Source organism: Ramularia collo-cygni (genome assembly GCF_900074925.1).
Source record: "Ramularia collo-cygni strain URUG2 genome assembly, contig: RCC_scaffold29, whole genome shotgun sequence".
NCBI lineage: Eukaryota > Fungi > Ascomycota > Dothideomycetes > Mycosphaerellales > Mycosphaerellaceae > Ramularia > Ramularia collo-cygni.
Genome location: NW_019716283.1, coordinates 103618 through 116038, shown reverse-complemented (window position 1 = coordinate 116038; position 12421 = coordinate 103618). Strand labels below are relative to the sequence as shown.

Here is a 12421-nt window from a genome sequence, read left to right as displayed (position 1 = left end):
CGGTCTTAAGGTTCTTAAAGATAATCTCGCTAAAACGCGTATAAGCTAATAGAAAATAATCGGGAAGTAGGTAATATCTTATACTTCCTCCTTATTCTTAGCTCTAGTCTAGGTAGCGTATATAGTATAGTAAAGAGACGGGCTAAATCCTACGATTAGCGAGGTAAAGCGGTCGGAACCCGGTATATATATATAAGGCCTTATAGGGTTAACGCTAGTCGGAGTATAACTTATAGGCTTAAGTACGGGAAGACTAAGATATTAGTAGAGAGCGTAGGAAAAGTATCGGAGTTCGGGGACTTATCTTCTAAGTTATATAATTAACCCTAAAGTTAGCGTAGCTAATATAGTAGATATAGTTTAGCTTAATTATCTAAGGAAACCGGTTAAAAACTATTAGAAAGTAGGGGAAAAGGGGGTACCTCCTAAGAGGAAGGAAGGGGGGGAAAGAGTAATAATTCGTACGTTAGTAAAGGTATAGCTAACGAAAGAAAGAGGGGAGGGGGGGGGGATCCGCTATATATACGTAGCGGAACGTATAGTAAATAGCGAAGTAAGGCGGAGTAAGGTAGCGGTAAATAACTCTAATCGTAAGTTAGTAGCGCTTTTTAGCTTAAGTTCGACGGTTCTAGTACGGAGAGGTAAAGTAAAGTAAGAGCGGAATATAAGAAGGATAGGAAGCGTATATATACGTATATAGCTATCTAATTATAAAGTAGAGGGCGGTAATAAAGTAAGCGGCTAGAGCCTAAGAATTTTTTCCCGCGCTCCGCGCTAAAGAGGAAGGAGAAGAGGAAGGAGAGGAGTAATATAATAGGCGAAGCTCTAAGGCTAAAGTATAGGCGTAGCCTATATAGAACGCTTAGTATCCGCGTACTTTACGTCGGAATCCGTAGAGAATAGTTCTCTTTCCTATCGAACTTATTTAGTTAAAACCTTACTTAAGCTCCTATATATACGTTACTCGCCCGTAATATTTACTAATTAATAATATAAGGGTAATTAGTTAAGATACCATATTAAATATTTCTACTCTTAGCGCCTAAACCTACTTTATTATTAGAAAGAGCTCTTAACTAATTTATTTAGAAGCTTTTTAATAGATTACTAAAACATCCTAGGTCGTTCTAGTAAAGTACCTAAATTCTAAGAGTATAAGGGAGTAAAAAGAACTCGTAGTTTTCGAATGTAGGGTAAATTCTAAGGGTCTAAAGCGAGGACTTAAAAAAACAGCCGGAGGATTCAAAAGAACTCGTGGTATCACGTGCTGTCACTCACGTGATGTTACTTTTTCAACTTTGGCTGTGAGCCAATAAAACCTTATTTGGGATTCCAACTGTCCAGTATTATAGGCGGCAAGGGCCAATGAGTCCAGTTAATGCTTGCGGTGGCTTGGACATGGAAGCCATCATGGACAATAGACCGTACATTCCGCTGTCTCTACAGTGCGCCAGTTAACGGAACTGATTGTTAGATGGAATGAACCATTGTATCGCAAGGTAGAGTAGTCTTGTACTGTATGTAAGCTGCGGTGCTCTGGGAGAAGTTGAATGACAGTCGGGGCTCGGGAGAGGAAAGGACGGGAGCCCCACAACACAAGCCGTGCACCGTAAATAGCCGGATGAACTTCGGCGTTTCGATCACGCCAAAGCCGCTCATGAAAAGCCACAACTCCAAGACCGACACCGACACCGACATTACATGTTCCTTAATATTGGACTCACTCACTTTGATCATGGAAGCATCGCATCTTCGTCACGGACCTCAACATGGCATTCTCAAAGCATTGGCAATGTAGTCGGAACAAATCTCAATGACATTTGAACCTCGAGTCACCACTTTCCACGCGTTCCATATTTTAAGGTCGTAAGTGACGTTCTCTCATCTGAAGCAGTTCTCCATCAAGAGAAGGCGCTTTCGTGGCAGGTGCTGCCTTCTCCAAATTAAATGTTTGATTTAGGACGTACCTCCACGCTGAAGGTGTGCCATGCAGTTCGATCCAGACGATTGAACAATACCTCACACTTGACTTCGAGCAACCTGGTTACTACCAAAGTATTCGATCGCCCCCGTTTCATCAATGACCTACGCCACGGACCTTATGTTGCAAAGATTCAAGGACAGCACATCGTTTCGAACCTCGCTTCCAGCTTCAACTTCCTCAGAACATACCGATAACAGCGGACCGAGCGACATGAGTGAGATCCAAAACGCCGTCCGAGCCCACAACAAGGCGAGAATTCCCAGAGAATGTCCTATAATGCAATGGGATGCCGAACTTGCCGCAATGGCTTCCGAATACGCCAGAATTCTCGCAATCTCAGACAAGCTGGAGCGCTCAGGGGTCCAGGGACAGGGAGAGAATCTTTACGCCAGTGCCGCCGAGAGCAACTACATCGATGCTGTGGAAGTATGGCTCGCCGATACGAGCCAGAAGAAGATTGAGGAGGAAGTGGAGAATCTTGGTCATTTCAGTAGGCCAGAAACGATATACTATGTTGCGCTGTGCTCCACTAACGCTGGATTTGCAGCTCAGTGTGTTTGGCACAGTACGACACATCTGGGTATGGGAAAAGCAAAGTCGAAGTCCGGCTTGACATATGTAGTTGCTCGCTACACGCCACCAGGAAACATTGTTGGACAGAAGCCGTATGAGTGCTGAGAAGCATGAGGTCTGCAATAAGGTAGACCTACCTATCATCGAGTAAAACTTCGCCACATAGCTTGTTCCTACTCCAGAATCATTTCTTGACCGCGGGTGGGATCTCGTTCAATGATTGGTCTCCAAGWAACGACCGCCCATCTGCTGGCCTGTGGACGTCTGCTGGAGTAGCATGGCTATCTCATCAACTGGATGGCTCGCTCTTGTTGACATGTTTTCTGCGGCCGCCTCATGATCTCCAGGATGTAATTGCATTCTTGGTGATCCCGCCGATGCAGCCTGGGGTCCAGAGCCACTGGGGAAGCTCTGTGCAGTTGCTTGATGGTCTCCGGGATGGAGCCGCATGATCGGCGCTGCTGGTGGAGCTGCAACATCTGCCGATGTTCCTTCTGCTTTATCTGTCTGCTGCTGTGTGTGTAGTATTTCTTGATGCTCATCAAGTCCAGTCGACTGGTGGTCTGCTGTGTGCCGAACATCCGTGGAAGCTGAGATGGCCGGTTCTGGGTCCGGCTCCTTGCCATCTTTCTCCAATGCTTTTTGAAGCTCTTCACCCCACAAAAGCGTGAAGTTTACGTTGAAAAACATATCTCCAGTTGTTCGATTTTTGAAAACGTATCTCAAACAATGCGTCTTGTCACCAACGTACTTTATCACCTTGAGACTGAAGCCTGGCAGCTTCAGCATGAACTAGTCATCACAGCAGTCAGCGATCCCCCCTTTTAGCCAGCAAGTGAGGGCGTACATACGTTTCCAAAGTCCAAGAAACCGTTGTAGAAGTCCTGAGATCCAATGAGCATGAGCATCTTACGTTGGAAAGGTGTGGACACCTATTCTCACCCCGCTGTACACTCTGCCTTTTTCAAAAACAAAAGACTGGCGATTCTCCGCGTCGAGGAAGTGTTTTCTCCGCTTCTCGTTGTTACTGGGAAGTCCGAGTCTGTCTCTGAGCTCCTGGCCTGTTCCGTCGGCACCTTCGTGCATCACGCCTGGACTTGGGAAGTCATCGCCTTCCTTTACCGTCTCACCTATACGTAGAGCGAACCAACAACTCAAACTAGGTCCGTATAACCACGGCTCGTCTGCGTACGCATCGCATGAAAGTCCTGGATCGATGAATTCTTTGACGATGCGGAACGCAGTGTTAAAGCCTAGGAACTCTTGTTAACACTGCTGACAATCTTGAAGTCTGGTCGCGTTACCAGGTGGTATGCGATCTCTGACGGGATGGTCAAAATCATTGCCCCAAACGGTGTCTACACTTGGGATATCTTGCTTTGGAACAAAGCTAAAGCCGAGTGAATACTGGTCCCGAGAATGCATTGGGTCTGTGAAGTATTCTGTCGATGTCGATGGACTTGAGGAAGGAAGGCCACGGAATCCCTTGACACGAACCACTATCTTGGCCACCATGAATTCGTTCTCTATCATGGTGGGAATCTCGGTGTTGACTCTGACGATTTTGTGGGTGCTCTGGTCGTACTGAGGTCCCGCTGTCACCAAGAGTCGGTATTTGTCTYGCTCATGTTGCACCGCGGGATCCAACGCGGAATCGGAGCCACCTCGTAGCCTGGATAGGAAGGAGCTCATCCTAGGGCGATCTTCCAGTAAGATCAGCGGTGATGTGTTGATGCTTTCAGAACTCGAAGCTTGAGCCGATGTTCAAGTTGCTCGTGCATGAGTGCAGCATTACGTCATCAAACATGGAGATGACAACCTTGGTACAGTGCTACACAGGCAAAAGTCTTGTATTTTCTGCAATAACGACAGTACGATAAGAAGACATTGTTCGACAAGAAATTTACTTAACTCTCCATAGGACCGCTGCTTTTTGTGCTTATAGCTACCTGTTCGTGAGCATTGTCGTCAATTCATTACAGGGAGAGGCGGCAATCTTCAATTTCGGCGGACCTTGTACGTTGGTAGCATATTCGAATATGTGAAATGGAATGGATGGAGCTAGCCAGAGACTTCTATACTCTCGTTTCGGACGGCTACTCACTCAATCTTCGAGGTCCACTATAGGCTCTGAGAAGATAGGCGGTCGTTGTATGGAGCTTTAGAGAGTGAGCACTGCTGACCCAAGGCTTCTCGCCCCTTCAATGTGTGGCAGGCCTGCTGCAGTATGCCTTGGCGGAATGACAATAGACTGATTGTATTCCTGCACAGAGTCCAATCTACAACGTCACCGTGTTTGGCGGCTCACTGCAGCTACCTTGACATCGCTCGCGGTTGGAGCCGTATCGATCAGGCTTGGCACTAGAACGCAGATGATCTGGACCGGTGATGTTTTCCTTCGTGGTAGCGAACAGCAAACCTGAGGGTCTAGAGAGACCAGGCTACAGCCCCGAACCGCCAGTTTGTTCAAACTTTCTGGATGCGAGTGTACGGATTGCGCTCATTCGTCACTAAGGTAAGTAGTGTGTTGAATGTCTGCACTGGCGACATGTGTCTAGGAAGTATGCAAGGAATGATACCTTTCTCCATGTTGAATGGAATCATTGTCCCAGGGCTCCTGATATGCATAACTGACGCATTTGCACATCGTAAAAATTTCCAGAGCGTCCATCCGTTACATTGTGTAAGTGGGCAGAGACGTCCGTGGGAGGTGCTTGTATCGTGCATGGTGCGAGTTCATCTAACCTGGCGCCACTAAAGATCCACCAGCTGCTCCTTGTTTCACCCCACGGAAGTTGCTCATCTAATACGAGGGTGAGGGCGCTGTGGCCCAGGATAATCCCAAGTATTGTATTTGAGTCGGAGCTTAGCCACTGACCGGCGCCGTCAAGGCTGAAACCAAWCCGAAAGGAATCCCCATATTAATCGCAGACTGGAGCTCGATAGCGATTGGTTGAAGATGAGTCGGCCATGTTCATAGGCGTGTTGGTCGCGAATCTGATCTTAGGTGGCAGGTATGTTGCACATGTCAGCTCAGCCATTGAGTGGGGCGACGACGAACCACRCCGAACAATGCAGGTAAGGCCACATTGCGATCGCATTTTCGCTTTGCGGTCAACACTGCTAGATGCATCATGCAGGCCGCGATCTGGACAACATGACTCTGCGATCTCGATGTTAGGTGAAGTGTGTGGCTCGTTCTCGGCTCACATGACTACGAAGCGATCCCTAAGACAGTCAACGGCTCACCTCAGCACGTTTTATCTGCTTGGCGATTTCTCTGTGGGGCGACCGATGTTGTAAGATAATAACGTACCTGTTGGCAGCAGAGCAAGATCGCGAATGTCTCGGAGAAGAAGGGGATGGAGATGGAAATAGGCTCGAGGCTAGATCGAACAGGGCTAGCTTGGTGAATGCCGCTTCCTGGTTCACTTCACATCAAATCTTTCCAAACGCTGATAATGCTGGTATCGTCAGTGGGTAATGATATCAAGACGAGCATGAGTCTTCAAATCATACTGGCAGCATGCGTGCCATCCACTGCGCTGGATATATGCGGTCTGACACGCAGGTAAGATAGATACAGCTCACGCACAGCTCTTTCCGTCGTTTCCTCACCACACTCTCTATTCTCATCAAATATTTCACTGCCCGAGCTTCGTCACATCCCTACTCGGCGCAGGCATTGCAATCTTGGAGAATCGTTCGCACCTTGCGATCACAGTGCACGCATTACCTCAAGGCTTCTTATCCTTATTCCGAGGCGGCTCGGCATCGAGCGGCTGACACAAATGTCCTCCTGCGGTTTTTGAAGCTCACTGCACTGCCTRCTAATGTGCGACGAGGTGTCGAGATGATGAAACCAGTGACTTTCATTGCTACTTTCATCTCTGCGATCTTCCCCTCTCGCTGAATGCTTTACATTCGCTGTGCAACTTCCGCCTACTTCAGGCCGCTTGAAGCACATCGATTCATCTTTATTCCTCTTGATCCAAGCTCAATTCTCTATGCGGTTCCATCAGATAATGTTGTTCCTCGGCGCTGGACTGTATGAAGTGTCAGGACAGACCTGCAACAACAGCCCCTCACTTTGCTCACGACAGTACAATAACATCACTTACCTTGGCGCACATAACTCTCCATTCCTTCGAGATTCCTCGACGGGGTTTTCGACAAGCGGGAATCAGTACTACAACACCTCCGTGCAACTTGCAGCGGGTGTCCGGCTTCTTACAGCGCAAGTTCAAACAMCTAGCGACTCCACAGCTCTGCATGTCTGCCACTCGAGCTGTAGCCTTCTAGATTCAGGGACACTTAGTAGCTGGTTGAGTGAGATCAAGACTTGGATGGACTCTAATCCGAACGAAGTGATCACCATTTTGCTGGTGAATGGAGCTGGCGCCATTGCAAGTGCTCTTGCCGAGGCATATACGACGTCTGGTCTCGTTGATCTGGCTTACACACCTCCCTCCATCGCAGCCAACKGGAGTTGGCCAACTCTCGGCTCCCTAATCGGCAGCGGTACTCGGGTGATGAACTTTGTAGCATCGCTGGAATCCAACACTGCTGCACCGTATCTGATGTAAGATCATCCCTCGATAGCCGCCTCACACAAACACTGACACGGCCAGGAATGAGTTTACGTACATCTTTGAGAACAGCTACGATAATAGCGTGCCAGGTGATTTCTCCTGCTCGCCGAAACGACCCACAAGCATTGCGAACGCTACCACTAAAGCAATCTTGTCTGGGTACCTTTCTCTAATGAATCACTTCCTTTACGAAGATCAGGCCTTCGGCATCCAATCGCCAAACGAAACCTACATAAGAACGACGAATGCGCCCGGTGGTTCTCCGGGAAACCTTGGTGCCCATGCGGCAATGTGTGCATCCGCTTATGGAAAGGCTCCGACATTCATGCTTGTCGACTTCTTCAACGTTGGACCGGCGATTGCAGTTGCAGACAACCTGAACGGGATCTCGCCAACTGGCAGTGTCGATATCACCAGTGATACTTTGATGGACACATCCAGCGCGATAATAGGAATGCGTATGACCCCACTCCTTTGGTATTGCTGTGCGGCCTTGGTCGTATACTTCATACGATAGACGAAAAGTAGAATATGGACAACAACGAAATCATGAGAATTTAGCCGAATGTTAAAGTCAAATGCAAAATGAGCAGATCGACCACATGGGTCTCTCCGGGAGGAATGGGATTTTTGTTTTCCAAGACCGGCGGTAGCGGGAGAGCCTGCGTCAAGTGCCAAGCGACTGGTCATTATTGGGCCCAAGAGTGGTCTTCAAATATGTAGGCCTGTCGTCTCGTGATCCCGCTTCGCTCCCTTGCAAAATGTAACATTATCCGACGCTCGTCGACCAGCTCGACGACAGGAGGGGCGGCGTGCGACGGAATCCGCACATAGGTGAGCGGGGGTGCAAGACGTGCAAGGATGGTTAGGTGCCGCCGAGATGGCAAGGCCAGTCGGAACGATTGTCAGACACCTGGTTCATGGCTCATGATCTGGTGACGACCCAGAGGAGTTCGCCCGTTCCAAGATACGGAGTGGACGGTGCGATGCGAACCACGCAGTGCAGGCTGTCAGCTGCATGCCGGAGGCGCTGCGTGTGGTCGTCGCACATTCGCAGTATTGAGGAGTACATATTTCCTCTCCTCGACACTAGTTTGCTCGGCACATCATGATGGTGAGAAAGCGCAGAGCCAGGATTCAAGGATGCATGCGGCCGATGCGATCTCGGCTCCGCCATAACTGCAGTGCATACATCGCACATGACTTTCACTCTATTCCAAGTGCTAGCCGCGTGCTAGATTACCATGCTATGATACCTCCATTCCCAAGCCACCCTGCGCACAGCATGAGGCTCAGTGGCATTCTCGTTTCCGGCATCACGGATGGCTAGTGATGCACTCTCACCCACCGCAGATGCTCGGTCGAGATCTCGTTGGCCGTGGAATGGACCCGGTGGCTCGTTGTGTCGGGCTCCTGTGCTCACTGTCACTTGAGTGTTCAAATCTGAGACGGGCTGTCAAGCTGTCAAAAGAGATGCATTGTCACTGCCCGGTACATGGAAAGCGGCGGAGGCGGTGCTTGAAAGGCCGAGTGGACCAAGGTGGAGAGCCTTCCAAAGGGTATGCGCACCTAGCCACGGCGGCCGATCGCGAGATAAGGCTCGATGCAGCATATTATCCGTCGGTGTTGAATGAGCTGCGCCGTGGTGCTGGGAGTGCGACATCTCTGCGATCTCATGCGATCCGCCGCCTGCGTTGTCCCACCACATGTCGACTGCCCCATAATCGGTGCACTCCCAAGGCGGAGAATGCACGCTCATGGTGTGGTTACACTGCGTTGGATCTGGCTCTGTCACTGGCCAGGCACAGTCGGGTAGAAAGCCATCGATGATCGCGCCATCGCCTTCRCTTGCCAAAACGTATTCGATTCAAGACGTGAACTGCATCTCACAGCGACGGGCGGGGGCAGCCCCCGGTCCTGATTGCCGAGCGATGTTTGCATCTTCGCGATGTGGCGAGGTCTCCACGTTCACATCCTCCTCAACATCTTCGTGGATGCCGGGCGACGGGAGGTGCCGCGCCGTTCCTTCCTGCGCTAGTAAGCTCGAGTCACGTCTGCCCTGCTTGTGTGTGTTCCTCCTTGCAATGTGTCAAACTTCAGACTTCCCGAATAGCTGGTCACCGCCGCCCGCGTGTTATGGCAGTCTGGTTATCGCGGTGCCCGATCGCTCACCGTCCTTCGTCATCCGCACGAAGGACAGGCGCRGCGCGGACGCAGATGCCAGAGAGTGTCGCGAGGTCGCAGATCCACAGCAGCGCCGAGCACCTGGGTCCGTAGCCGAAACTGCAAACCGAGATCAGTGGCTGCAGCGTGCACCTCACCGCGCAGCAATTGCCATCAACTTGCAACGCGCTGCACTATTGGCAAGCCGCAAACCTCCGTGCCTCCCTGCCATTGGTATGCACGGCCTCGCAGGCACACACGAGACGGCCCGTTGGCGCCGCGGTGCGTGCGGTGAGCACTGTGCGGAGAGCGTACTGTAGTAGGGCGCAGCAGCGGCCATCCTTTCACACGTTACAAACCCTWCGACTCACGAGGTTGCGACTCCGAGCCCCACTAAGGCATGTATTTGTCGACCCGCCCACGAGTCAGGGACTCACCGAAACACTGACGGCAGACGTCCAAGTTGTCACTGGATGCGAAGCCACCCGACAGCGGGACAGGGCCTCTTACTGTCAGTGGATTAAAGTTATGCTCTGAGATTTGTATCGAATCTGTGATGATGACTGGGATCGTGCAGACAAGAAGCAGCTCAGCAGGCATTCGCGTCCGGATGTCTCGTGCCTTGATGCCGCATATCTGCAAAGCCCTTGCTACAAGCGTCGTAGGCTAGAGCATCCCGAGAACAGCAGCACGATGAGCGGTCTTCTCACGAGGCTATGAAGAGCAGGCTTGCAACAGCCCGAACCGGAGCAGAACCGTCACGGCGGGGCCAGTGGAGTGGCAGAGAGCGTGTGTCAAATACCCACTTGACTGCATCTGGCCACCATGGTGTATGACGCTGACCGATGCTTGGTGCAAGCGCCATAGTGCGGGCCGCTGGGAGCTGGATGCTGGGAATGTCCGGCGTCAGGGTACGGGATCGCAGGAGAGGTCTTCTCTTTTCATGGTATCCTGGGAAGCTGCACCCTTGCCTGCATCATTTGCGCAATGTTTCGATGCTGCATGAGTGTAACGAGAAATTCCCGCCAGACTGACCCTGAACCGCGCGCAGAGTCCATGCGGGAGGTCGACGCCGATAAGTTGGGTCCTGGTTCATTTTCAATGGTCTTCGAAGGGAATACCTGCCCCGTTATGTGCTCCCAGTCTCGGCTTGCACGAGGATCAACAGTCTACTCTACCCTTGCAATGCTGAAAGCACGCTGTCCACTGCCCTGTCCATGAGTTCGAAGGAAACGCTTGTCCGGAGCCACCTTAACACTCAGGCCGAGCACCTTTAAGACACCAACCAGGACTCTTTTCCGGCCTGTCCAGCTCCCAATCGTCGCCACCTACTTGATTGTTTTCGCAACACCTTTCCTCTATCTACCGAATCTGCTTCTTATGTTCACAGGACAGAACATTCGCCAACACAGTCAATCTATCAACATGGAAAGCCTCACGCTAGATGACGGCCAGTCTTATCACCGATATCAAGCCCGCATGCGACTAAAAGACCATCGACATCCTCCACGTTTGCCTACTCCAGAGACGTCCAGGAGTGGGAACGATAGCCAGAGTCCTCCGGATAGCAGTCATCCAGCTCGCGATCCTATGTTGCGGAGTGGTGGTGTCACCCATATGCGCCATGACAGTCACAACTCTGCTGGACAGCCCTCTCCTCCCTATCGCCAAACGGATATGCAGAAACTCTCACTGCCTCCGCTTAAGACGGTCGGTGCTACTCCTACCACTCTCCCACGACCACGCCGCGCTTACTTACTGTTCTCAGATCCTTGGTGACAGCATTACGAGTCCGCCGAGGACCCCGAGTCCGAACGGGAACTCTCTGCAGCCTTCCCCAAGGGAGCCGCTATACACAGCCTTGACTTACAAGCCGCCTTCGTTGTATCCGAACAAGAAGCAAAGAACCGACTCTCTCATTGCTTCGGCGCCATCGTATTCACACTTTGCTCCTTCTGCGACACTTGAGCCGCAACACCATCCTTCGTCAATGAGGTCAAATGTTCGTTTTCCTCCGATATCACAGATGCCCAGTATGGATGCACGCCGAGGATCTTCGCACTCGGTCTCAACTCCTCACTCCGCCGTGAGCCCGTCTTGGACGAGATCATACCCTTCAGCTACGAATGAGGGACATAGACCCAATCAGGACGCTGCTAGGCACTATCAGACACCCGAACAGACACCTACCTCTGCCGTAACGGAACCGTTTCCCAGAATGGGCACTTTTGCCGGGGCTGTCCAAGATCCATTTGCGAGGGATTTACGTGGTAGTTTTGCGCATCCAGACGAGCGCTCTGCTTCGCGTAGGTCATCAGCCGCCAGCGTATACAGCGTCTATCATTCGAGGCCATACGATCGCGAGCCATCCAGAACTCTCCCATATCACCAAGGATCGCGTTATCCTGGCGCGGTCAGGGATGGGTATCCAGAGAATGGTGACAGCGCACATTGGCACGAGCAACAGCCTAGGTCTATGGATGCATGCGGACAGAATGCCTATCCCAGCAACGTGCCAGCTTTCTTTATGCCCAGTCACTACGAGTATCAGCACGGCAAAGCTCGAAAGAGAAGCAACCTGCCAAAGCAATCCACTGAGATTATGAAGACATGGTTTGATCAGGTACCATCGCTGTGCTCCCAATGTTTAGCACATTCACTGATCCACCGCACAGAACATCACAAACCCTTACCCCAGTGAGGAGCAGAAGGCCATCTTCTCAAGTGTACGTCACAACTCTCACTTGGCAGGCACCTTTATGACTGACTTGGTACCAGGCAACCGGTATCAGCATGACACAAGTAAGCAACTGGTTTATCAACCACCGTCGGCGTTGCCCAGAACTCCGCGACAAGCGGGAAAAGAGCCGTGGTGGCAGTCGCGACATGGACATGTGAAACAGGCACGACGTCCGTGGTGCGCGATGATCTCGCGCGATGTTCTCAAAAGTTTCAGTTTAGATGGTGATGTACCAGAACGCAGGCCGGTTTTTGCTTTTGACGAATAGAAACAGACGCCGACCACGGTGGCAAATGACAGGACAGAGCATAGAGCGACCAAAAGAATGGTTATTATGTTTCATGGTTGTCTTTATGAATGGACGCAACG

General features: G+C 50.9%; 4 protein-coding genes; 3 read left to right on the top strand and 1 right to left on the bottom strand.

Moving 5' to 3' along the window:
* Positions 1 to 2080: 2080 nt before the first annotated feature.
* On the top strand, positions 2081 to 2662 carry RCC_11321 (uncharacterized protein; the record flags this gene model as incomplete). Its single annotated transcript, XM_023776542.1, has 1 exon — positions 2081 to 2662. The coding sequence occupies one exon, from the start codon at positions 2081 to 2083 to the stop codon at positions 2660 to 2662; it is 582 nt and encodes a 193-aa protein (XP_023632310.1).
* A 108-nt stretch (positions 2663 to 2770) lies between these two features.
* RCC_11320 (uncharacterized protein) lies at positions 2771 to 4249 on the bottom strand (the record flags this gene model as incomplete). XM_023776541.1 has 4 exons in its annotated part: positions 2771 to 3349; positions 3409 to 3441; positions 3500 to 3810; positions 3862 to 4249. 4 exons carry the CDS (start codon positions 4247 to 4249, stop codon positions 2771 to 2773), a joined length of 1311 nt encoding a protein of 436 aa, XP_023632309.1.
* A 2315-nt stretch (positions 4250 to 6564) lies between these two features.
* RCC_11319 (uncharacterized protein) lies at positions 6565 to 7666 on the top strand (the record flags this gene model as incomplete). XM_023776540.1 has 2 exons in its annotated part: positions 6565 to 7139; positions 7189 to 7666. 2 exons carry the CDS (start codon positions 6565 to 6567, stop codon positions 7664 to 7666), a joined length of 1053 nt encoding a protein of 350 aa, XP_023632308.1.
* A 3071-nt stretch (positions 7667 to 10737) lies between these two features.
* RCC_11318 (uncharacterized protein) lies at positions 10738 to 12210 on the top strand (the record flags this gene model as incomplete). XM_023776539.1 has 4 exons in its annotated part: positions 10738 to 11022; positions 11081 to 11935; positions 11988 to 12038; positions 12091 to 12210. 4 exons carry the CDS (start codon positions 10738 to 10740, stop codon positions 12208 to 12210), a joined length of 1311 nt encoding a protein of 436 aa, XP_023632307.1.
* Between the last annotated feature and the right edge of the window lie 211 nt (positions 12211 to 12421).